At 37.2% G+C, this 24,360-nt stretch overlaps 1 protein-coding gene across 5 annotated transcripts in view; it reads left to right on the top strand.

The window, feature by feature from the left end:
• The window catches only part of Pak3 (p21 (RAC1) activated kinase 3), a 290,822-nt gene that overhangs the window by 164,376 nt on the left and 102,086 nt on the right, over positions 1 to 24,360 (top strand). For all 5 annotated transcript variants that reach the window (XM_008852948.3, XM_029556029.1, XM_029556026.1 and 2 more), the window contains one exon: positions 18,159 to 18,360. In XM_008852948.3, coding sequence (XP_008851170.1) covers positions 18,186 to 18,360 — 175 coding nt within the window. In that variant the 5' untranslated portion in view covers positions 18,159 to 18,185. The remainder of the gene's footprint in view (positions 1 to 18,158; positions 18,361 to 24,360) is intronic.

Below are 24,360 nucleotides of genomic sequence, written 5' to 3'. Positions count from 1 at the left end.
TTCAGTTTCATATAGTTCAGAATGTGTACACTGAGATTATCATCATTTCCTCCTCACAGTCACACACATATTGCTCAGGGACAAACAAATGAGCACACACACTCTTAATCCAACTGTATATATGCTTGTAAATGCCATCTCACCTACTTGATTTTTATATTTTTTCAGTTGTTACACTTTCTTGCATTGCTGCACTCAGATTTGGAGTCATACACACACACACACACACACACACACACACACACACACACACGACATTGAAGCCATCCTCCATCCCCCCACCATAGTCATCACATAAAATCATATGTACACATGGAGATACACATTTTGACACACACTGACACTCATGCAGTTCCTTTCTCCACACCGATATATATGTATTCATCATATTTAATGCCACACTTGCAGATACATAGCCTGAACTATAACCATACATGTACTTATTTTCGTAATCATTTTTACTGGCAGCTACTACTTTTCCTTTTCACACTCATACACAGTCACCTCCATACAACTCTATTTGCATTGGCACATATTAGCACATACATATGCTCATATTGATACACCCTTATATTGCTACATACGTTTACACCATTGTACACATAGTGACATGCCTTATATTTATAGTAACTGACTTGCAGTTTTACTGTTACATACTGCCCCGACACACACAATTTATATTGCAGCAGACAATTCACTGAGATGCATACATGTACACATACAGGCAGTTACTGACCACACATGGCAGGCAATTACTGATATTTACATTCATTCGTGAGTTCTCCCTGATACACTGATTCATTTACTCATATTGACCTATATGTGTACACAGTCACATACTCTGTTATAAACCGCTACATACTTTGACTCAGACTTTTACATAGATACATTGAGAAGGGGACAGCTTCACTTTGGCATCAACATACTGCAGAAGTCAGAAGAGGGCATCAGACCCCCTGGAGCTGGTGTTACTGATGGTTATTAGCTACTATGTGGTTACTGGGAATTGAATCCAGATCTTCTGTAAGAGCAGTCAGTGCTCTTAACTGCTGAGCCATCTCTCTAGGTCTGCTGTGAATAATTTCATGCCTGTGGTTCTATGTGTATGAAATAAATTGCTGTTGATTATACACATGGAAAAGGAAGGTCTGTTCTACTTAGGTACCTCTAATCTGTCCATATATATATATATATATTCTGTTATATATATATATATTCTGTTAATGAAAACCCACCAAATACAGTGACTGATTCAGGACCATTAAATTGACTAGCAGATTTTTTTTTACCTCTAATCTGTCCATATATATATATATATTCTGTTATATATATATATATTCTGTTAATGTAGAGCACGACATTCAAGAAATTGAGAGAAGGCAATTCTTGAGAATCCATACCCACTCTTGGGTATGTCTTATTCTTTCCCTGAATGCCACTTTCTATTAATCTCTGTGCTTAAGAGCTACATTAAAATATACTTTAATAAAATCTTATAAAAGAAAAAAAGGAAATGGAAAGAGAAGGTTAATGAGCTAGCTGAATGATAAAATAAATTTCAACTGTGAGTGTGCATACACATTTGTAGACCCCACTGAAATTTCAACAGCTGTTACTAACAAGTTACCAGAGGAGATTTCCCTGTAGGCGTAGGTAAAGACAAGCTGAAGGAAGTTCTTTGCACTCCAGACAGACTGTAGATTTCCCTACCAAAGAGTGAAAAGAAGCACAAACCCAACAGTGAGCCAATGAAATCAGGAACTTGGAGTCAGAGCTGTGTACCACAAAATTTAGAAACATGAGAGCACAGTACTGTAAACTCTCTCATGCATGACTTCCTACACTGGGTCTTTCTGGAGCACAACTGAGTGCAGAATATGTCTTCTCCACCACCATTTAATATGGTTCTACATACCATGAGAAAGAGTCTTTACTTACTCAAGGGTGTCATTCAACCCTCTGGCTCCCATCATTAGATTGAGAATGTCTTTGGCAGCAGACACTCTGTCGTAATACGTTTTGAATTCCTAATGGCAGATGGCTAGGCCCAGAACAGCTGTTGTGTGACCCAGTTAAGGAAACAAAAGGATTAGGTGGGCAGCACCATTTTGTCGGCACAAGTCTAGTCTCTTCCTCAGTCCTACCTACAATTCCAGTTGGCATTACCATCTCAGATTGAGGCTCTTCCATGAGCCCAGAGTGTGATTCAAATGGTTGAAAGATACATATTCTGCTTTGAGATACTTTTCACTTCCAGGAGAAGATAACATCCATGAGACAATTATACAAGGCAACAGTCTTACAGCTTGTCACCAGAGGGATCTTTATTATGTCATCCAGTATTCTTCAGCTTCCAAAGGATTTAAAGGCAGAAAAATGGTTGAGAGCTGTGGAAAGGACTTAGAGAAGCCACTTACCAAGTTAACCTTCTCATAGACACCTTGTCTAACACAGGGTTGTGCCATGTTTCCAGATTGCGTAACAGAGGCTTTTGTCACTGGGCCTAAGGTAGCAAAAGACATGTGCTCTACAATCCTTAATGAGAAGATTGTAGTTAATCTTAGAGACAGATTTTGAGAGACAGTCGGGCAATTTTATATTTGATAGCTTTTTGCTGATACCTAAACCTCACCAAAGGCAGTTTATATAATTTTTGAGATGAGCTAAATTTTTAAGATGGAAAAAAAATGTGCCAGTTTGTAATCACTTGAATTTAATGAGAAGCATTGAGAAGATCTACTCTTCTGTACCTAGGTGATATTTTAAACTTTTCGAAATCTTAATAAATCATTCTTCCATCATGATAAAGACATTAGGAGTACTTGGTCAGGACTCAGTAAAGCTAGCATCATTTGAATCTTTGTTTAAGCCATGTCCATGTTGTGTAGCCTGGTTTGAGCACTATCCCCTTAAAGTCAGTATTTTCACGTATAAAATGGGAGTGACACTGATGTAAGCCACGTCATAGATTTCTTATGAGGATGAAATGACATACTTAAGAAAACAGTACAGGGTCTGCCCTATAATAAATGTTCAAAAATGATAGATCCTATTGTTATCTTTCCCACTGCCTTTTGAAAAGTACTTATTTTTTTTTTATTTTATGTGTATGAATGTACTGCCTTCATATGTACAAGTGCACCCATGTCATGCAATCTCCACAGAGGTCAGAAGAGGGCATCGGATCCCCTGGAACGTTGTGCATGCTGGGAATCGAACCCGGTTCCTCTGTAAGAGCAAACAGTGCTCTTAACCACTGAGCCATCTCTCCAGCCCCTCCCATAGCCTCTTAAAGGCACTATCAAAGGGACAGAACTCATAGATAGTAGAGAAATGGTGTGGAGCCAGAGATTTTGCAGCCAAAGACTTTCCTCCAGGATTTACTTGTCTTACTTTAAATCTTTTATTTCAACTTAGCTAGAAATTAGGTGTCAGTTTTATGCTTACTCAACAAGATGATTGAAAAATAAGACCTATAGTTTCCTATCCTTATCGTTCCATTTCATCAATGTTTATTGTTCTTGTACATGTCATCTCTAGTAATATAACTTCTCCCTAGAAATCTGTCAAGCCCTCAGTGATGGTATCTTCAACTGCTGTTAGAGAAACTGGGGGAGGGAAAGTGGAGGAGACTTCTGATGCTGATAGGACAGCATTCAGCACTCTTCGCCTTTCACACTACTGTTGAATGTCTTCTTTGTGTATAGAGAATCTGTTCTTTTCCAAGGTTTAGTCTCAGGCACCAAAATGGCAGCACAGTTTACTTACCTCGAAACTGTAAGAACACTCGTGTCAAAGAAAAAATGGTGAGTGGCTAGAATACACAGAATTACATAAAATTTTGTATGGCTGGGGACCTATAAATAATAACATAGGGACTTAAGACATAATTCAGTGATAGGGTGCTTGCCTAGTGTGTATGAATCCCTGATCTTTGAGCCATCACTATCATATACACACACAAAACAGGCAAACAAAAAGAACATAGGCTTCAGAGTCACACAGATATGGGATTGTATAGTCTCCTTTATTTTACTAGGTCAGTGACCTTGCAGAAGTGACTTAATATCCAGGAATGTCAATTTCTTTATCTTTAAGGTGAAAATAATACTGAACCCTAATAGCTATATAAGTCTATATGAACTTGCATATGAGTTGCCTTTGGCAGAGTACCTCAGAGATGATAAGATCTCAATGAATACTGGGAATTTTATTTATAGTTTATGAAATCTGTAGCAGCAATTGTAAACATATTCTGTTTGTAGAGTGCCTAAGATTATTTCAGAGAACTTTCCCCTTGAATCCTTACAGCTTTCTGGTGAGGTGGTTCCCTTGTCCTTATAATGAAATAGATTAAGTGGAGCTAAGAAATGTACCCAAGGTCATGCAGATCACTAGGAGCAGTGTAGGCTGAGCAGACTCCAGACTGGACTGAATATTTTCATTTTCACTTGGAAAAGCCTTCTAGGATTACAGTTACCCAATGAGAACTATTTAAACAGAAATTCTTTCTATGGAAAAATATCTAAATGTGAGCTATGGTTTACCTGTTAGATGAAACCTGCTGTGTGGCTGTGTATCTTCAGAAATGCCCAGCATACTGTAAGAATGCGACACCATTATTGTAGTCTTCAGAACAGGGAAGAGCAGTCATTGTCACAATGACAACATTCACAACCAAGAATATCTTTCTTGAGGCATACTGTGTAGTTTCATTCATAGTGTTCCAGTAACAGTGAAGTCCAGTGCGAGAATTCTCAAAACATATTTAAGTGTGTCCACAGGCCTATGGTAGCCATATTGCTTCGAACATGAATATTGCAAGAGAGCAAGCTTAGTAAACTTTGCAGAAGAGATAGGAGGTCAAAACAGAGCACTTTTGAGCTCTCTATAACCTTGCATCTTATCAGTACATTCTCCTTAATACATTCTTATTTTGATTTTCTCTGATATCACCTTTCTGACCTTGATCAGTGATCTACTGGCACCTCTTCCTCTTCCATCCACCCCTCAATGTTGGTGCTCTACAGAGGTCTTTTCTCTTATTCTATGAACTTTCTGAGCAGTTACACATATCCTCATACTGATGGCCTCCAAGTATGCAATACCTTGATCACATATAATAATTCCATATTGGGACTGGAGAGATGGCTCAGTGGTTAAGAACACTGGTTGTTCTTGCAGAAGACCCAGGTTCAAATTCCAACATCCAAATGGCAGCTAACAACTGTCCTTAATTACAGTTCCAGGGGATCCAACAGCCTCTTCTGTCCTCCGCGGGCATTGCACGTCATGAGTGCATTCACCTGCATGCAGGCAATATACATGTCTTAGTTTGTTTCTTCATTGCTGTGACAAAATACTCTGATCAATACCAACTTGGGGAGGAAAGGGTTTATTTAGCTTACATATCCCAGGTCACAGTTCATCACTGAGGGAGCCCAAGGTAGGAACTCAGGTCAGGAACCTGGAGGCTGGAGCACAGGCCATGGAGGAATGCTGCTTACTGGCTTCCTCCCCGGGCCCCTGCTCAGGCTGCTTTCTTATGCAACACAGGCCCACATGCCCAGGGGTGGCACCACCCACAGTGGGCTGGGTCCTCCCACATCACTCATCAAGAAGATGCCCCTCAGACATGGCCACAGGCCAGTCCAATAGAGGAAATTCCCCAGTTGAGACTCCCTCAACCCAGGTGTGTCAAGTTGACAGTAAAGCTATCCAGCACAATACACATAAAATAAAATTAAGAAGAAATAATAATTTTTTTAAAAAAAATAATTCCATATTGCCAACGGAATGAGTCAAAACTATGCTGCCACTGCAGTTATTGTTTTGATCTTGTTACCTCTGCTGAAAAGAGGTGTAACTAAAGATATGTTTTTCCATCATGTGTAAGTTTCAGTTTCCCTGAACTTTTTCGTATTTGTTATGTTGTATATACCTCCCTCTTAAGAACAAGATGCTTAAACATTTGTCTCATTTCCCCCTTGGCATTTTTGGTTTCATTTTTACTGAGTTTTGTGTCACTGTTTTTATCCTCTTATCTTTGTGTCTTTGAGGCCTATTTGTGTTTTTTTTCTTTCTAGGATTATTGTGTTTTTGGAAGAGCCTGTGCAGAAGTTTAGATGCATTTTCTTTAAAATGCATTACAAGTGATGTTCTACTTGCCAAAAGCTATCAGTTTGTCATTTTCTTAAGGGTACAATTATTACTGATAGACCGATTGCTATTAATGTAGAGGACCTCCAATGTGATCACATTTTCTTCATACCAAATTCATTATTTGATTTCCTACCACTCTAAGCTGGTTGATTATTTCATTTTATAAACATGAAAACTGAAACTTAGTTCTGTTTGGAATCCTCAGTACAAACTAATGGCTACAAGAGGCACTCTGACTCCTGGACTCCTAGACTCCTACACCTCTTGAGATAGTAACATATTTTTATTCAGATTCCATTTGGGGTATGGGGTTGTTGGTAACATGGGGATAGAAAACCAGGCTATGATGAGTTTTGGAACTATCAACCATCTTTGGTTAATGTCCAAAATAGATGTCTTTCTTGAAATTTCTTGTTTCTGGCCTTCCATTTCTTCTTCCCTGACTAACCGTCATAGTATCACACCTCAAAAGCTTTTCCATTTTTACTACCTAGAAGTTCTAAAAAAAAATTCCTGACTTCAACTTTAGATAATCAGCGGCGTTGTCAACCGAGTATTCTAAAATTCAAGCTAATCATGGTATTCTACTACTGAAAGCATCACATAGGCAGAAGGAGGCCAAATCAAATAGAATCTTAATTTGTCTCTACTTATTTTTCTCTTTCTTTCTTGACTCTGCTCTGGGCATTGCACCCCTTGTTCTTTATGCCTGAAATATGTGTTTCCCATGCTTTGGTTGTTTGTTCTCCTTAATTTAATTTAAATATACTTCCTCTGTGAAGCTTTCTTTAGGTTGTTTTATCTCTCTCTCTCTCTCTCTCTCTCTCTCTCTCTCTCTCAACCTGTTTTCATCTTTGAACCTTTGAGCTAAGTTTAATAACTGTCATACTTTAAATCTCTTCAAGGAGAAAGAATGTTCCTTGGTCTGTGTAGCTAGGCACATCATAGACACTATGGAAATGCATTGCAAAATCCAGACATACGGCTGATATAAATCTGTTTCTCTTTATTAGAGATATGTTTCTGGTTTATAATACACATATTAAGTAAAAAGCAGCCTTCTAAATTAAGTCCACATAAGAAGATGCAACATAGTTTTTGTTTAAAAACATTTTATTTATTATTTTTATTTTATGTGTATGTGTGTCTTGCTTGCATGTAAGTAAGTGCACCCGTATCGTGCAATGCCTGCGGAGGACAGAAGAGACTGTCAGATCCCCTGGAACTGGAAGTATGGACAGTTGTTAGCTGCCATGTGGGTGCTGGGATTCGAACCCAGGCCTCCTGTGAGAACAGGGTTCTTAACTGCTGTGCTATTTCTCCAGCCCCAAAACATAGTTCTAAAATGGAACATAAAAGATGCTGGGCATATTGGTGCATGCCTTTAATACCAGCACTCAGGAGGCAGGAGGATATCTGTGAGCTCAAGTCCAGCCTGGTCTGCATAGGAAGTTCCAGGCCAGCTAGGGCTATAGGGAGACCCTGTCTCAAAAAGATCAAAAAAAAAGTAACCTAAAAGAATTATTTTTTCAAGTACAATGTTACTAATGCCATAACACCATTTCCCCAGAAGCTGTCTGTTCTGCTCATATATGTCCAGTTTTACCAAATATTTTGCGTCACTCCATACTGGTCTCTTCTTTTGTAGCTGACTAGGAACTAGTATCCTGGCTCTTATACTTGCAAATACTACTTTCCTCAAAGGTTTGACATCTTTTCTCTTCCTTATATAGCATCAACATCACTCAGCTCAGTAGAGAAACAAGTACCTAAGGTAGAGAAACCAAATCTAGTATGCTTGGAGTATTCGTTTTTTAGACTATATTACTGAATAATATTTTGTGTGACAACTTGTTACTTTCCACTTTTCAAATTCTGATGAATTCTTTTTTCTTTCTTTTTTTTTGATGAACTCTTATATATCCATCATACGCTATTCATCCTCCTGACTTTCTATTCTTTCTATTCTATTTCTATTTCTATTCTATTCATCTTCCTGCTTTCTATTCTGTCTTTCCTTCCAAAGCATGTTGTGCCCACCTGGATTGCATCCCAATATGTTGCTACATCCACCTCCCTTGAAGAGAGGAACTGGTATTTATTCAGCTCTTTGTACACAGCCTATACGTAACACGTTATCACAGACCTGAGAATAGTAGTGGTCAGATGCTGGAGAAATAGTAAGCTATGGAGGCTGGAGAAATGGATCAGCGGTCAAGAGCACTGACTGCTCTTGGAGACGACCCGGCTTCAATCCCCAGCACCCACATGGCAGATAAAAAACATCCATAACTCCAGTTCCAGGGGATCCAGTGGGTATTGCATGACATAGGTGCAATTACACACATGCAGGCAATACACTCATACACATAAAGTAAAAATAAAAGTAATAAATAAGTACAGGCTATGATTTTTAAAAATAATATCTAACATTTATATGCCATTATTTGCTTGGTAGTTGTATTTTTGTCTGAATATTTGATGTGCATTTAAATGTAATATGCAGTCACTGAGCCTTCAAACCTCACTCAGGGCCAGACGCTTACTTATTTCCTTCTGCTTATCATTTAGGAGGATTCCTGAAATATATCCATAGAGAAATTACCATGCTCAATTTGAGATGAGCATCACTTAACAGAGTTGTATATATTTATTATGAAGATCCGGGTTCCCTCTTTTTATCCCTAATATATTTATCAGGATGTATTCTAGGCCACAGTCCAGCACAGGACTAATTTGGAACCTATTGACTGATTCCTCCTCAGGCATGCTGACTCTGGCTCTTTGCATTTAACTCTGCTTCTACTTTCTCTGCAATTTTCCTCCCCAAATACTGTATCTTCTTTTCTTTGAGATGAGTGCTGAGCTTTATTACCTCAGCTTGGGGGCTTCCCAGGGCCACAGGAAAGCATACAGTACTCTTCTCTTCATATGTGTTTGGAAACTGGGGAAGCACAGCTGATAGCTGAAGGATGTCATCTAGCATGAACCAACGACAAGCCATATCTTCTTTAAGTGGACAGTGTTAGATGTAGCCAACTAGTAGAGTGATGGTGAGCAATGAAACCAAGGTACTTGATGAATCTGACAATTTGGAAATGAAGAGCATATGTAAGTTGGCCATGGGGAGGTCACAGAGAACTCAATATGGTCAATTATGATGCGTCACCTTTCAGAGCAGACTTTTGGTTTCAGAAGAATTACTTTGGGTGGTATTGAATATTGACTGAAAACCATTGTCAGTTTTTTGTATTTGCTTGTGTTGTTTTATTATTGTTGATACAGGGTTTCATGTAGCATTGACTGGCCTTGAACTCTTTTTGTTATTTTGTAAAAAGGGTTCACTATGTAACCCTGTCTGGCTTGGAACCCGCTATATAGACCAGGCTGGCCTGGAAGTAACAGAGATCTGCTTACCTTTGCTTCCCAAGTGCTGGGATTGCAGGAGTACCACCACCATGCCATTGCTTGGCCAGTTTTTTTAAAAAGTAAAACACTTGTCTTTCATGGGGGTCAAAGCAGGGCTATGACCATCTGGATCTTTATCCTTAATTATTTTTTTGAGGTGGAATGGATGACAAGTAGATCTTGTCGTATCTCGTTCATCTAGTATTTAGTGGAAACCTTTTGTTTACAGATAATATTTACTATTTCCTTATTTCTTTTTTTAATATTTTATTTATTATTTTTATTTTATGTGTATGAGTGTATTGCCTGCATGTATGTGAGTGCACCCGTGTCATGCAATGCCACGGAGGTCAGAAGAGGGTGTCAGATTCCCCTGGAACTGGAGTTAAGGATGGTTCGTAGCCACCATGTGGGTGCTAGGAATTGAACCTGGGTCCTCTGCAAGAGCAGTCAGTGCTCCTAACCACTGAGCCATCTCTCCAGCCCCAATTTCCTTATATTTCTTAAATAAGATGCTGAAACAGATACTCAGCCTTTTAAAATTGTGGGCATGTAAAGTTCGGATCAAAGGCATAGGTAGGGGAAGGAGTCTTACATTTTTTTGCAGATAAGTTCTTTAACTTTCAGATCTGACAAGGAATCACTTTTAGGTGAAATGTGAATTTTGCTAAGTTGATCTAAGGTCCTGGTTTAGAACTAATACCATTGTCTCAATGGCTCTCATATAGTTCTTCACTTTATACATGCCATGGACATCTTCCTTACAGTCAGCCAGCCAATCTAGGTATAGAGAAAGAAATAAGCTAGGATGAGGAGTTGTGAGTCACAGGTTAAACAACAGTACCCTGGCAACTGGATGATGTACAAAAAGCCCTGGAAAATTCACAAATTATAATTCTGAGCTCAAATTTGCAGAAATGTGTGGATACTTCATTGTGGTGGAAAATTATCATTCATGCATAGTAACAGAGAGCAGCTAGAACTCCAGAGACCTAAGACATTGGCTCACCATACCCTGCTCCCTTGGGCTATTAGTCTACATCTAATTTCTTCCATCTGAATGTTCCAAGGCTATTACAATCTCTGTTTGAGAATGAGGAAATGTTCTATTACTAGGTTCTGCTTCCCTTTTATTTTCCCCCTCCTATTCCTTTGAGGTATCTTTTAGCATAATTGTTTCTCTTCTTTCATGCTTAAGAATATCTCTACCATTGTAATTTATGTATCTTTCCATCTCTTAGGCATATTAATACTAGAAATAAAAAGCTGCAACCTGTAATAACATATTAGTTTGCAAATATAAATACAACTCAGACAATCATTGGCATTTTCTTGACACTAGCTCATGCAGCATATACAATAAATAAAGTATAGTGCTGCATATATTTAGATACTTAAGAATCATTTGGAGAAGAGCTGTTTGTCCCACATAATATATACAGTCTATGAGGTCCAGATGCTAGAAGTATACCTATTGATTTCCTTATTTACAAACTGCTATCGAAATTTGCAACTATAATACGCTGGCTTCTTGGACTCAGTTAATGAAAGGTTCCTGCTAAAAACAATAGAAGTCACTCAAAAGAATGTTAGCAGAGGACAGGCCTACTTGACCACCAACCTCATTTATGCGTGTGAATGAAATAGAACATAAATGTATTCTGTGTGAGTGTGCTTGTATGTATGTCAGCGGTGAGCTATCTCTTGCATAATCTAAGATTGAAACTAGGCGCCTGTAAAAAGAGCTAGTGACTCCCTTGTTTGTCTGGCTGCTTTTGCAAATCTCCTGCCTAACAAGTAGCTCAGCTCCTCCTGATCAAATGATCTTACAAATGGCTTCCCTCTATTATTCACTGTAATGGTATCTCCCTGGCGAGGCTCTCTGAAACAGCACACCTCTGTCTCTGATAGCAGAGTTCTCTTGGTGAGTGCTCCAGAAGAGGCAAGTTCCAAAACAAGGCCATCTAAGAATTGGTACAACAGGCCAACAAAATCTTTCGGAGTTCTATCAATAAACCGTGTAGCCTTGGACCTTTGGATGGGAAAAGCAATTGAAATTAGTAAGTACTAGCTTGATGTGTGTTGAAATGAAAAGACTGTATCTGCTGTATTCATATTTTAAGAGGTTAAAATGCGTATATGAAAAGTGTGCACACTGTTGTGTTTATTTGGATACACATTGTATTGGTGCAGTGTTTTGCTTAAAGGGAATCGACAAGAGTTTAGGAGTTTAAAGCATTCTAATCTCTGTACTTTAGTTTATTTTGTGACCCTGGGGAAGTCACTTAACCTCTATTTTTTGTATATTCCTCATGTTGGATAAGGAGATGGTACTTCCTTCATCATTATATTGATGTGAGGCCCAAACAGGAACAAAGCATGAAAGTTTTTTAGACATTACAAAATTAAATATTTTTAAAAAATGAATAATCAGTAACCAGATGCTAGCAGCTTTCTAAATGATCCTTATCTGCTTTGCAGTTAGGCTTGTGGTAATATTTTTAAGTATGCTTTCTTGGCTCAGATTTGCTCTAAGTCGGGATGTGGACTTGTGCAACATTATGAATACTTACTCAAAGCTGAAACCAATACATAAAACATATAGAGCTCCATTTACTCATCCCACATGCAATGCTTGTTGAGAACAATACAGTGTATTAGGTACTATGAAAACATGCAGTTTTGAGGGAGGGTCTCTTACCCTCGGGAAGCATATGATCTCTTGAGGGGAGAAGGAATGCGTGATTCTGTGCAGTTTGAGACAAGATCACAGTAATGTGAAGTTAGGCCTATGTAGCTGGCGGTGGTTGATGGACAGGCTCTCCTTTGTTCACTTACTCTGAGAATAGCAATGTGCTGAAAGAGCATGTTCGAGATTCACATTTGGCTCATTCTCTTCCATAAAAATGCTGTCTTTGATATCATAACATTATGGGACTTAATGTCTGAAAACTCTCTGGAAATATTCAAATACACTGAATAGGCTATATAGGCTGCAGAAATGCCGAGTAATTATACAATCCTTCTTTCAGATCACAAGATATTGCACAATCATGGAAGGCTCCATGGCATGGTTTGTCCTTTTCCTTTTTTTTTGTGTGTGGGGGCAGTTTATAAACTACCTGCTACATTTGTCTTACGTTGTCAGGCATAAGTTTATGAGCTGAGAAGCTTCATTTGCTAATAATGTATACAAGATAAAAATAGGTTTGATATTGGCGTAAGCTAGTTACCAAAGGTAAACTTTGTTTCCCAGTCAAGTCTATATATACCTAAACACTTACCAAGCCGTTTTGAAAATGTGTGCTTTAGGGTATAAGAGAGCATAGAAAAAAGACAGCAAGTATAAATCTTGAATCTCTTTCTCACCATCAAGTCAGTATACAAATAGTTCAAATAAAGGCAGCAATCTCATCTTCATATACAAATAGCTCAATATTGATAATTATCTAAGGAGGCATAAGATGACTTTAAATCTATATTTACTTAGTGCCTTAAAGTCCACAGGCTGTCATGAAAATTTTAATCCTTGAGTAAAACAGAGCTAATTTTTGCTATATGGAACCCCTGTCCCTGCAAAAAACTTCAGATAACACACTCAGGTTTTAATAAGGTTCTGTGACCTATGCTTCCAAACTCTTAAAATTTATTTTCTTTCGTGCATTTTTATGTTCACTTGGTATAAACATTAGAAAGTTTACCCTAGATTTACCTTTATTCTTTAGGCTCCATCCCTGTCTTGAGTTATATACACTAGATTCATATCCAAAGATGGCAAAAATGTTAGTATTCTTACCATTGCCTGACAATGGGCTTACATTGTTGGTGGTTTTTGGAGTTTCAACACTGGTTTCATTAAATGATGACTGTGTATCTGCCAGGCTGGGCTTTTGGTTGAAAAGCACACAACATACTTTCCATTGAGGAAAAATATGCAAGTAATCACAAGAATTTTGAAAGTACACAGAATCATACGTTTATTTGTTTCTATATATGTCACTCACATATCAGATCTGATTAGAATATTTATTTCATTTGCTTACGGTTTAATTAATCATCTTGTAAGTTGTAGGACCTGATTTTCTGGCTTCTCATCCTTTACATAGCTGTGTTTAACACTTGTAACAAATGGACACAATTGGCATTTCCTAGTTACATCCAATTCAACACATACACCATAGTGGAAATTTTGGTCATACTAGCTAAAATATAGCTGACTCCTGATCTTTTCCCTTGACTTCTGGATGCATGCATGTTGGTGGCTTTCCTTCTTTTAACCTGAGTGTTTAGATTGGCACTGCATAGCAGCAGAACACATTTTGAAAAAATGAGGGAATAATGACAGATTAATGACAGTTGTTGAGCATTCCTAATCATGTCATCTATAGTTGCTCTGTGTCCTGAGAGTTGTTTTGTTCCCAAAATGCTTCGCAATAAGTCTCTGTGTCAAAAGGCAAGTCAGTGAAGTGCTGTGTCTATTCACATAGTCACCTGTGCATGCATACCCTCACACTTGTGTGTGAGGCTGAGAGAGAAAAAGGCATGAAAAACAGAGAGATAATGTGTCCCAGTACTTTTTAAATGGGGTGTTTAAGGTCCTTGGTTAGGAAACAAATGATCTATTTTTATTACAGGTGAATTTTTTTCAATTGCAATTATGTCAACCAGTATCTCTGATTTTTTTTTCTGAAAAAACTAGTAGCTAAGTATAAATTCAAGGTGTGACTAGATATAAACTGTGGACACTGGTGGACAACTACTTATGTCTCCAAAACACTAAGGCCCATTTTTGAAAGTGAAACATATTGCCTGTGGCTAGATCTAAAGTGCCACTCAGTTGCAAGATTCTATTGTAGAAGTGAACAACAATAGTTAAACTTTAAAGGTAAAGGGTTTTTGTTTTTGTTTTTTTTTTTGTTTGTTTGTTTTTTTTTTTTGCTGAGATCCTAGATAATAATGGTGCTTTTGTCCAATTCTTGAAATAGAGCTTACAGCCATCCCAAGAAAAATAGTCTCTTAAATTATTGGTAATAATGACATCATAGGCAGATTGAAGCAGCAATCCATTAGTAATATCCTTCATAGAAAGTTGTCTCATAAGAGGACTTGACTTAGTAAATTGGTATTCTTTACAAGCAGAATCCCCTTTTTCTACATTTGTTGAAGAGTACAAGATATTTCCCACTTGGGAAAAGAAATCACATTTAACAGCAAAGCTTCCTTTTAAATACCTCACCTTTCTCCATTGTTTCAGAAGCGTGCTTTGAAGCACTTTATTTGAAGGCGAGTTAAGCATGTCAAGAAAATAATTATTGATTGTACCTTATAAAACATAATAAAGAACTGAGGTAGTATCGGGATAATTCAAAGAAAATCAAATTTGTAATGAATAGGTAAACAGGAAAAATATTGGGACCATGAAACTAAAACAACTACAATTTGTTGAGAACTAGAAAGTCTAGCATATAAACTAGGTGTTTATTGACTATGATAGCATAGCAAGTGTGTTTTTAAATTTGGAGTTGTAGTTTTCAAGACTAAAACAGTAAAGTTTTTGTGTTACATTCCAAGTAGTTCACTCTCAACTTAAAGCATACCCAGTCAGATAGCATCAGGGTAATCAGACAGCCTGGAAAGAAGCAGGGCATCTGCCTGCTTCCCTGTTTACATAGTGTAATTAAGAATGAGAAAAGGCTGCTGTGTCAGTAGCCACACCTATTTATCAAGAAACAAAGAGCACAGTGTTTTCAATTATGTTGCCCTAGATTTGTTGCTGTCCTAGACTCTTGCCTTGTTACACAAGATCAGGTTGTTTTAAAGAGGACATGCTTGTGTCTCTGACTTCTGTCATCTCAAGTTAAGAATGTGTCATCAGCAAATATGTATCATCTGGAAAATGTTGGCTCTCAATCCCTATGGGTGGTTTTCCAGAAATAATCTTGGTGTTTTTTATTTAAATGCTCAGGTGTTTTCTAGTAACTTTCATATTTCATTTTTTACCTAGAGAGATGTTACATATCTGAGATTTTTACAATAATCCCTTCATATTTAGACATTGTTATTGAACCCAGAACAGTCAACCTCATAGCAAATTCTTCTCAGTGGTTAAATTAGACCCATGAGTTGGACAGGTAAAAACTAATGTGACTGATGAAGTCATCCTCTTCTAAAGAAAGAGTAAGTTGAGAAGGACCAAAAATCAAAATGCAAAAGAAAATATAGATACATTAGTTCTGGTTTCATCTTTTTGTTAAAATATTTACTAGCATACCTAGCATGTGTGCATATACTTAACCTTGACATCACAGTTATTTTTTCATTGTACTTCATGCTGTAGAGGAAAATGTGCGTTGTTAGTGATGACAAAGCATTTCTTGCCAAGTACTTTCACCATCATGATTACTGAATAGATACAGAATTGATCTTAATTCACTAAGATAATTCAAGGCATGGCAAAGCAAAAGAAAGTAGATCTCCTGCACAGCCGCATGGCAGAAGGCATTAAGGGATAGTGACATAATATTTGTTTCGTCTTTCATTTGACAGTTTCATATATTTCTGTAATGAATTTTAGTCATTTCCACCTTTCATTGCCCTTTCATCCTCCCCCCTCTCTGGCTAAAACCCTTCTTAACAAGACCCCTTCTCTCATGTCTTTCTTCTTTCTGTATGTGGCCCACTGAGTTTATTTTAATTCAAGTTTCTTGTCTGGGTGTGAGTGAGTGGTTATTTACTAGAGCAAGGGCAACTTATTAGCTGAAGAAAAGGATACGCCCTACCCCCAACAACTGTTAACTGCCTATTGTCCCTTAGGGAGGGGTGAGGCCTCATGGACACTTCCCAGACTGAATATAGAATATAGAACATAGCAAAAAATTGTTTTAAAATTGTATTACCATATATTAATTGTACAAAATAATAGATTTTATTATGATATATATATAATATATATAATGTACTTGCATCATATTTCCCCCTCCCCCTCTTCCTCTCTCTTTTCTTCCCTCTTCCCTCTTTCTGGTCCCATTCCTAAAATCTCCCTTCTACTTTAATATATATATATATATTTTTAAAAATCTATATCTTGCGTGTGATACTTGTATTTTAGACTCTGGCTTTCCAGTTCCATTCATTTTTCTGCAAACAACATGATTTCATAAAATGTAGATAAAAATTTTAAATTCTCCACATACCATGATATAACTTAGAGGCCGGTATTAAAATAATAAACTTTGCGACCATGAAAGTGATAAAAGGAATTATGGTAGATCATTTCTTATGCCAACAGTAAATAAGGATAAGTTCTATTTGGAGAGTTCCTATGTTCTTAAATTAATGTGAAGTAATATTTGATAAATTTACAGAAATATCATTGTAATTGAGTTTGCTTTTTCTCATATTAAAACCAGACATTCAAAAGTTGCCCTTATCACATGACTTGTGCTTGCAGGAGTCAATGTATAAGGGGAGGACTTGAATTAGAATAGGAAGAACTCTGGAGAAGAACATTACCTTGGAGAAGCCACACCTTCCAGCTCAGTCCTCCCTTTCATTTGAATGAAACACGAATGTACTCAGATTTTAATAAAATCTTAAATAATAATAAAATTCAGAGCAAAAATATTCCTAACAGCTAGATTGGATTTCACAACCCAGGCACCTCTGTCAATGCTCTTGTTCCTCCCTGTTCTAAGAAATAAAATATGACAGGGAGTAAGATTATGATGTCTCTACAAAGCACTGGACTTCCTCCATTGGTCATGATTTGGTCCATCTTTATCATTTACTTCCTTGGGAAAAGATGGGCATTGTCTTACACAATAGCACACCTCAACTCTCCTGAAAATGCCACATATATAAAATTCTTTCCCAGTTTATTATTATAAAATTAGCAGAAATCATTTTGTAAGTCAGGTACACAGAGTTAAGAAGCAGGCACCAAAGACATTCCAATGTTAAAGCAGCTAAGAAATGGTTGCAGGCCATTTAAACAATACCCAAGCCTGTGTCAATTTGAAACTTGGATGAGTTTGTGACCCTTAATCATTATCATCAGGAAAATATTTTCAAAGACTATTGTAAATTTTTCACATAGAGATTGTGTATGAACAGCAGAAAGAAGGGTTTCATTGTGGAATAATCAGGGGACCTTATGTGTTTGCCTGTAAATATTGAAAGCCTTCACTTCAGCTTCTCTTAGAAGTCGCCTTGTTAGCCTTTAGGGAGACAAATTTCTTCCTTGTAGAAGAAAAAACTCTGCTGGGTGAAGATTAACTTATCTTCTTAAAGGGGGATGAACTTGCTCAGATGGACATCTGGGGACACTAGCTTGGCTTGATAGGCTTTAACGCAAATGAGATGGTGCCAGTGGGGAAGAAAGTATAAAGATGATTAAGGTATTCTGTATGAAATACACAAAAATTCAGTAAAAATTTACAAAAAAAGAAGAAAAACTCAAAGTGATACATAAAAACCAGAGTGAGAAGATAAAACCAGTATTGTTTCTGAGATGATAGTCTTTCCATATTTACTAGGCTTGCATTGGGCTTGTACTTCCCTAACTCCTGTTTGCCACCCCCTTTCTTTAGGAACTCTGAAATCAGCTGCAACTGAAAATGTCTGACAGCTTGGATAATGAAGAAAAACCCCCAGCTCCCCCACTGAGGATGAATAGTAACAACCGGGATTCTTCAGCACTGAACCACAGCTCCAAACCTCTCCCCATGGCCCCTGAGGAGAAGAATAAGAAAGCCAGGCTTCGCTCTATCTTCCCAGGAGGAGGGGATAAAAGTAAAGTATCAGTGGCCGGGCATTGAAAAAGGGCTAGTTTATTCTTTCACTGTAACTTTCTTTCTTTCTTTCTAGTCAGTTATTGAGCATTGGCTGCTCAGGGCCTGCCTGACATGACATCCTCAGAGGTTGCCTTTCATCAGAGAATCATGCCTGATTGACTTCCTGTGGGATAACAGAAAATATACATGCTGTGCTTGCCTCTCACATAAAATTGAATTCATAGAATTAAGTTAAGGGAAATCATTGCAAGAATACTGTCGAGTGTATATAAACAGTGACCTCCTTTCTGATGATCTAGGGTAGAATTTACAGCAATTCCTTCCTAACTGTAAGTTGTCCATTTTGAGTATTTGAGTATATAGGTAGATTTACTTCTGTATGACTTTTTGGTAGCTGAAGATTTTAAATTAAGTATCCAGGAGTCAGTTCAAGTTGCCACAATTTCATGTCTGACCATATCACAAGGTGGGACTGAACAGTCATTTGTTTCCTCTATTATTCCTCTGCTAGTTGTCACCTACACCATCAGTACCAGGTTCATGAAAATTATAGTATAGAGGCTGTAGTGCTGGTTTAGCAGTTAAGAGCACTGATTGTTCTTGCAGAGGACCTGGGTTTGATTTCCAGCACCCACATGACAGCTAACAACTGTCTTAGCTCCAGTTCCAGGGGATCTGGCGCCCTCTTTTGACCTCCGCAGGCATTGCATGACATGGGTGTACCTACATACGTGCAGTCAATACACTCATACACATAAAATAGAAATAATGAAAATAAAAATATAATATTTAAAAAAGAAAAATTACTGTATATTATTGTTCACCCAGGTGGTTCTGATAATATAACTTGTTGCTTTAAATAGAATATGCTACCACTTTGTGACACTTGGGCCTATGAAATCTCTAGTCAACAACTATAAGGTATGTTCATTGATGAAAAGCTGAAACATGATATAACTATTGAACATGATGTGAGTAAGCACAAGGTCACTGGTGTCACAGAAATTGACTAAAAGGGGAAGAAAGGTAATGTTCTTGGGGAAAAAAAGATATTGTTGATCTGGATCTTTGAGATAAAAGAAGTAGTTCTGGGGTATTTATATGGTGTAAATGAATCCACAATTTGTATCATAAGAAAAGGTGAAATTCCTATTAACTACAAGATGCTTTTTCCCTCGTGACGTAAGGATTGAAGAGAAGTAAAATAATAATGAAATACTTTCCACATAAGAGACCATATAAGAGGAATCTTTCTAAACATGTTTGACAACAAAATGGATCCTGAAAACTTTTTTTCTGAGAGCAAGGAATGGTTTGAGAATTTAAGGTGTGCCAATTTCTAGAGGCCAAAGAAAGGGTACCTATAGTATATCTGCTACATTTGCAGATAGTGATTGAAGAGTGAGATTATGGATGGGCCTACACAAATCTTTGATGCTATTGAGGCTACATGCTTTTAGAGACCTTGAAAATCCTACCTGTGCTTTTGAAGAACATTAGGTCAACAAAATTGCAGAGACTGACATTTCTGTTTTGTGTCAATAATTCAAGTGACTTCTTAGTGAAAGCACTGCTGTTCTCCAGAGAACTATTCTCAAATGTTCTCATGGGAAATAAAACTGAGCCAAGTTTTTCATGAGCTGGCATGCAAACAGAAGAACTTGGGCAACTCCATCTCCCCTTGAGGAATGGCTTGATCAGTGCTTTCTTAGAGAAGTTCAAGACTACTTAGAAAAGAACAATCTTCGATTCAAAATTCCTATTGGTTCTTCATCATTCATTCCATCCTTCACATGTATTTGCCAATATGCATTGTAGGGTAAACACTGTCTTTATAACCAGCCACACCTTGAATCCTTGAACTTAGATCAATGTATAGTCAAGCCATTCAGGAAGACACAGTAATCATATATAGCTTTACTGTTCAAAATCTTACAGAGGTTCTGAGGATCCTACTATGAGGCATTTTTACACCATTGCTACTGCTGTCTCCTTAATAAAAGTGGCACTAGCTAGTTTAACAGAGCCTGCTGTTAATGTAACCCAGAAGATTTGGCTAGAGATGGTAAAATATCTTTCAGCAATCATTCCTGAATGCAGTGATTTGGGGGAATGAAGGAGAACCTATGAGTGTTGAATTTTGGTTTAAGAGCAGTCATTAGCTAAACTTGAATATGAACTTGTTCACACTAATTTAAGTGATATTGTGTAGGATGATCCTCAGAAATTTCCAGTACCCCAAAAGTGATTATCAAAATATACAATGAAAATTAGTAGTAGGTTATAAGATTGAAAGAAAAAGTTATACATAAAGGAAGCCAATTTTTGAAAGAAAAAGATTAAGAATGTCCCAGGAAAGTAATGAACATTGGTATCCTGTCATATCACATCTTACCTGTTCAAAACTTGAGTGGTTTAGGAGAATTCTGTAAAGAGGTGCTATTATGCCTTCAAGAGCAATCATATTGAGCAGAAACCATGTTCAGTAGAACTTTTAAGTCATCAGATACCATTTATTACCATTGCCGGACAGTTGACAAGGTAATTCCAGACAAAGCCTGGATGATTTAATTGAACTTACAAAGAAGTGATGTGAGAACCTTTTTTAAATAGACCATAATGAGAAGAAGTTAATGTTAAAAAGTCCTAAATCACCAAGTTACTGGCATTTAAATGCCCTCACTGAACAGCTGATGAGCGGCCCTTAAAACTGGAGTGATTTAATTGAGCTCTGTACAAAAGTGGGTGGGGATCTTCAAAAAATACTTGAGACAAAAGGCATCTTCACAAGGGGACAAAGTCAGTAAGTAATGCCACTTATGTGCTAGATAGACCTAAAGACACAAGCAAGGTATTACAGCTTCAAGGTTGGATTTCTGTGACTCTGAGATCATTGACATCCATGATTTGAACTAACATTTCACCACCGTTCATTGCTTCTCTGTCACCCTCATTTTTACCCCCGTAGTGAGTGAGTCATACATCTTTCTCACCATGGGAAACCATCTCAAGAACTAAATAAGACTATGTGGAGCCTATCATTCTTACTGTTTTAAACAATGTAAAAAACTCTCGGGCTGGGCATGGTGGCGCACACTTTTAATCCCAGCACTTGGGAGGCAGAGAGAGGTAGGCGGATCTCTGTGAGTTCGAGGCCAGCCTGGTCTCCATAGTGAATCCAGGACAGCTGGGGCTACAGGGAAAAAAAAAAAAAAAAAAAAAAAAAGAAAAAAAGAAAACTCTCATTCCTTTTATTTAATGTATTATTGTTATTATTTTATTGCATATAAAACATTTGAAAAGTTCACTTGTGACCTCATTTCTCCTGTCCATTTTTTTCATTCCTAACTCCAGAATTTTCTCAACTAAACTTTGCTAATTTGGGGTTTGTCTGGGAGCCTGGCTCTCCTGTGTGAGGAGGGAGTATTGTTTCAATGTTCCTGCCACTTGGGGATTGCTTGAGTAACAACACAGTCAAACTTGAACTAATGCAGAGAGCCTTAAACTTGGGTCCAAGAGGCTTGGGTTCTTGTGTGGCTCTGCTTGTAATGATTGTTATTTTTGGAGCCAGTCATGTAGCTTCTGTGAACCTGAGTTTTTATCACCTGTTGACCGAGAATGACCAGATTTGGCATACCTCACCAAATGTTTGTGATAACCAAATGTAGTTGTAAATACCAAGTTGCTACAAAACGTAAGTGAACTACTGCCAGGTAATTGTGAAGTATTATGATGTTTGTAGCATGTAAAAGCTTACAGACTACCAATAAACTAGGATTTTGAACTTACTTTTTTTAAAAGTAGATTTTCCCATACTGGAATCTACATGTCAATCATAAAAAATATTAAAAGAAAATAAAAATTGTTTATAATTATATAAGCCAAAAGTAACTGGGTTGATATTCTTCTTCACTGACCTTTTTCCATCATCAAATTATTCATCAGCATTAACTTGGAAAATAATAAGCGTACAGAAAATAAAAATTGCTCATAATCACAAATCTCAGAAATAATGCTGACATGTTGAGGAAGTTCTTTCTAGAATATTCCAATGGGTGAATGTGTATATATACATACACATGAATACATGTGTACATCTTTACATAGTTAAGCTCATAATGTATACAGCTTTGTATTCTGCTTTTTAAATTTATCGATGTTTTCATGAATATTTGCCTTCATTTAAAAAGGCTTTGTCATTTTTGAAAGTGTATAATATTTCATTATATATGAATATTATATTGAATGAATATTATATTGACATATATTTCAATATAATACATATGGTGTCATCAGGCTTTATTTAACTTGTGCTCTTTTGTTAGTTGTTTGAGGTATTTTCATAATTTTCCCATTATAAATATTGTCACATAGTCAGTCTACATTACTTAAATGAAAATATGTGATTTGGTGATACACAGGAATTTTTAAAAGCGTTTTGAAAATTTTTTCTTTACTTACAAAAGTGGGCATCCCTCGATTTGTTTTTTTAAAGAAATTTCTTTAATCTCTATATTTCATTGACCAAATGGAACAAGAGACAGGTAGAAGAGAAAATAATCAGTAGATGAAATTTTATGTTTGAGAATATGTCTCTGTTGGAGACTGTTCCAGGTTTTGGCACATCCCACTTTTGGTGTTAAAATGCAATTTAGGAAGCATAGTTTGGTATCATTTTATGATACTGTAGTATAGAACTTTTTCAGGATTTAGCCTAGGAAAAGAACATCATAAACACGTGGTTTTATTTTACAGATTTTATAATGTGTGGGACAGATGATGTTTTCCTTTTCTTGACTACTAGAAAGCTTGGAACCAAATGTATGGTCCAAACATAGCAATTATAATGAGATTCCATGGTGTGTTTGCACTTCATACTGTCTTCCAAGCTTCAATGTACGTTGTTTATTTTCAGCTGTTATTTTCTTTTTTCTCATTTACATTCTTATCAATTGCGAATGTATGGTTTCACCTTACATTTTGTGTATTCTTGTGAGCCACTTGGCATTTATTTTGGACCAATTTGGGTTGATAAATATGTGAATGAATGAATACATTGATGAATGCACGAATATAAATAAACCAATAAGGAAAAGGCAGTGAGGCAAATAAATGAAGCCAGGGCTCTGAAAGTGGCATACCCTCCCCCATCCCCCATAATCAATGTTAAGGACTCAAGCTTAGTAGAACAAATTGGAAAGAAGTTAGTGAGGCTGCGTTTGGGGATGACAGGGCCTATGTGTCGTCTGTCTCATGTGCTCAAGCGTTTTGTGTCTTGTGCCACTCATGAGCATTAGGTATGTTTTGTGTGAAGGGCTGTGTATTTAGAGAATTTAATTCATATGCAGTTTGTGGAGAAACCTAGAGAGATTTGAAAGTTAGTAAACTGGGGAAGGATGTGATGGCCTCTTAGTCAGAAGGCATACAAAGGAATGGCTGGATACTCATCAAATAAAAATAGATTGAAAGCGACCAGCCATTTACTGACTATTTACTAGGTGCCAAGCTATGTTTCAGGCATGTACATTCCTTGTAGTATCCCCTTTTTATAGATACAGTAGTATACACTTAAAGCTTTTAAATATGGAGCCAGGACTGCAGAGCAAAAGATGGACATTAGAATTGTCTCAGGTCTCTCTGACTTCAAATTATGTTCTTACTGTGCTACATTAACCTGCCTTGCCATGGGCAAGGCACACAGTAATCTGTATTCCTACTATCAGAAGCCAGGGGTGACTTCCATTTTTCCTTAAGAAGTTTGTAGTGTGCTTTGAAATGTATGTGAATTTCAGGAAAGGGCGATTTGTTTTAATTGTCACTTTGAAGGAAAGAAAGGAAACTTTTGAGTTTGTTGAAAAACAGAGATGTGCTAACATTTGGTTTGGGTGCTTTGTGGGTTAGATTTTTATTTGCTATATGTACCTCACAGCTTTACAAATTGATTGTTTTTGAAAGGCAAGGCTCTTAAATTGTGTTCACATATGTGAATAACTACTTA

The sequence above is a fragment of the Nannospalax galili genome, unplaced genomic scaffold (genome assembly GCF_000622305.1).
Source record: "Nannospalax galili isolate Female #2095 unplaced genomic scaffold, S.galili_v1.0 scaffold25, whole genome shotgun sequence".
In the NCBI taxonomy this organism is placed as follows: Eukaryota; Metazoa; Chordata; class Mammalia; order Rodentia; family Spalacidae; genus Nannospalax; species Nannospalax galili.
Note: the sequence above shows the minus strand (reverse complement) of the source record. Positions and strands in the feature narration are given on the sequence as shown.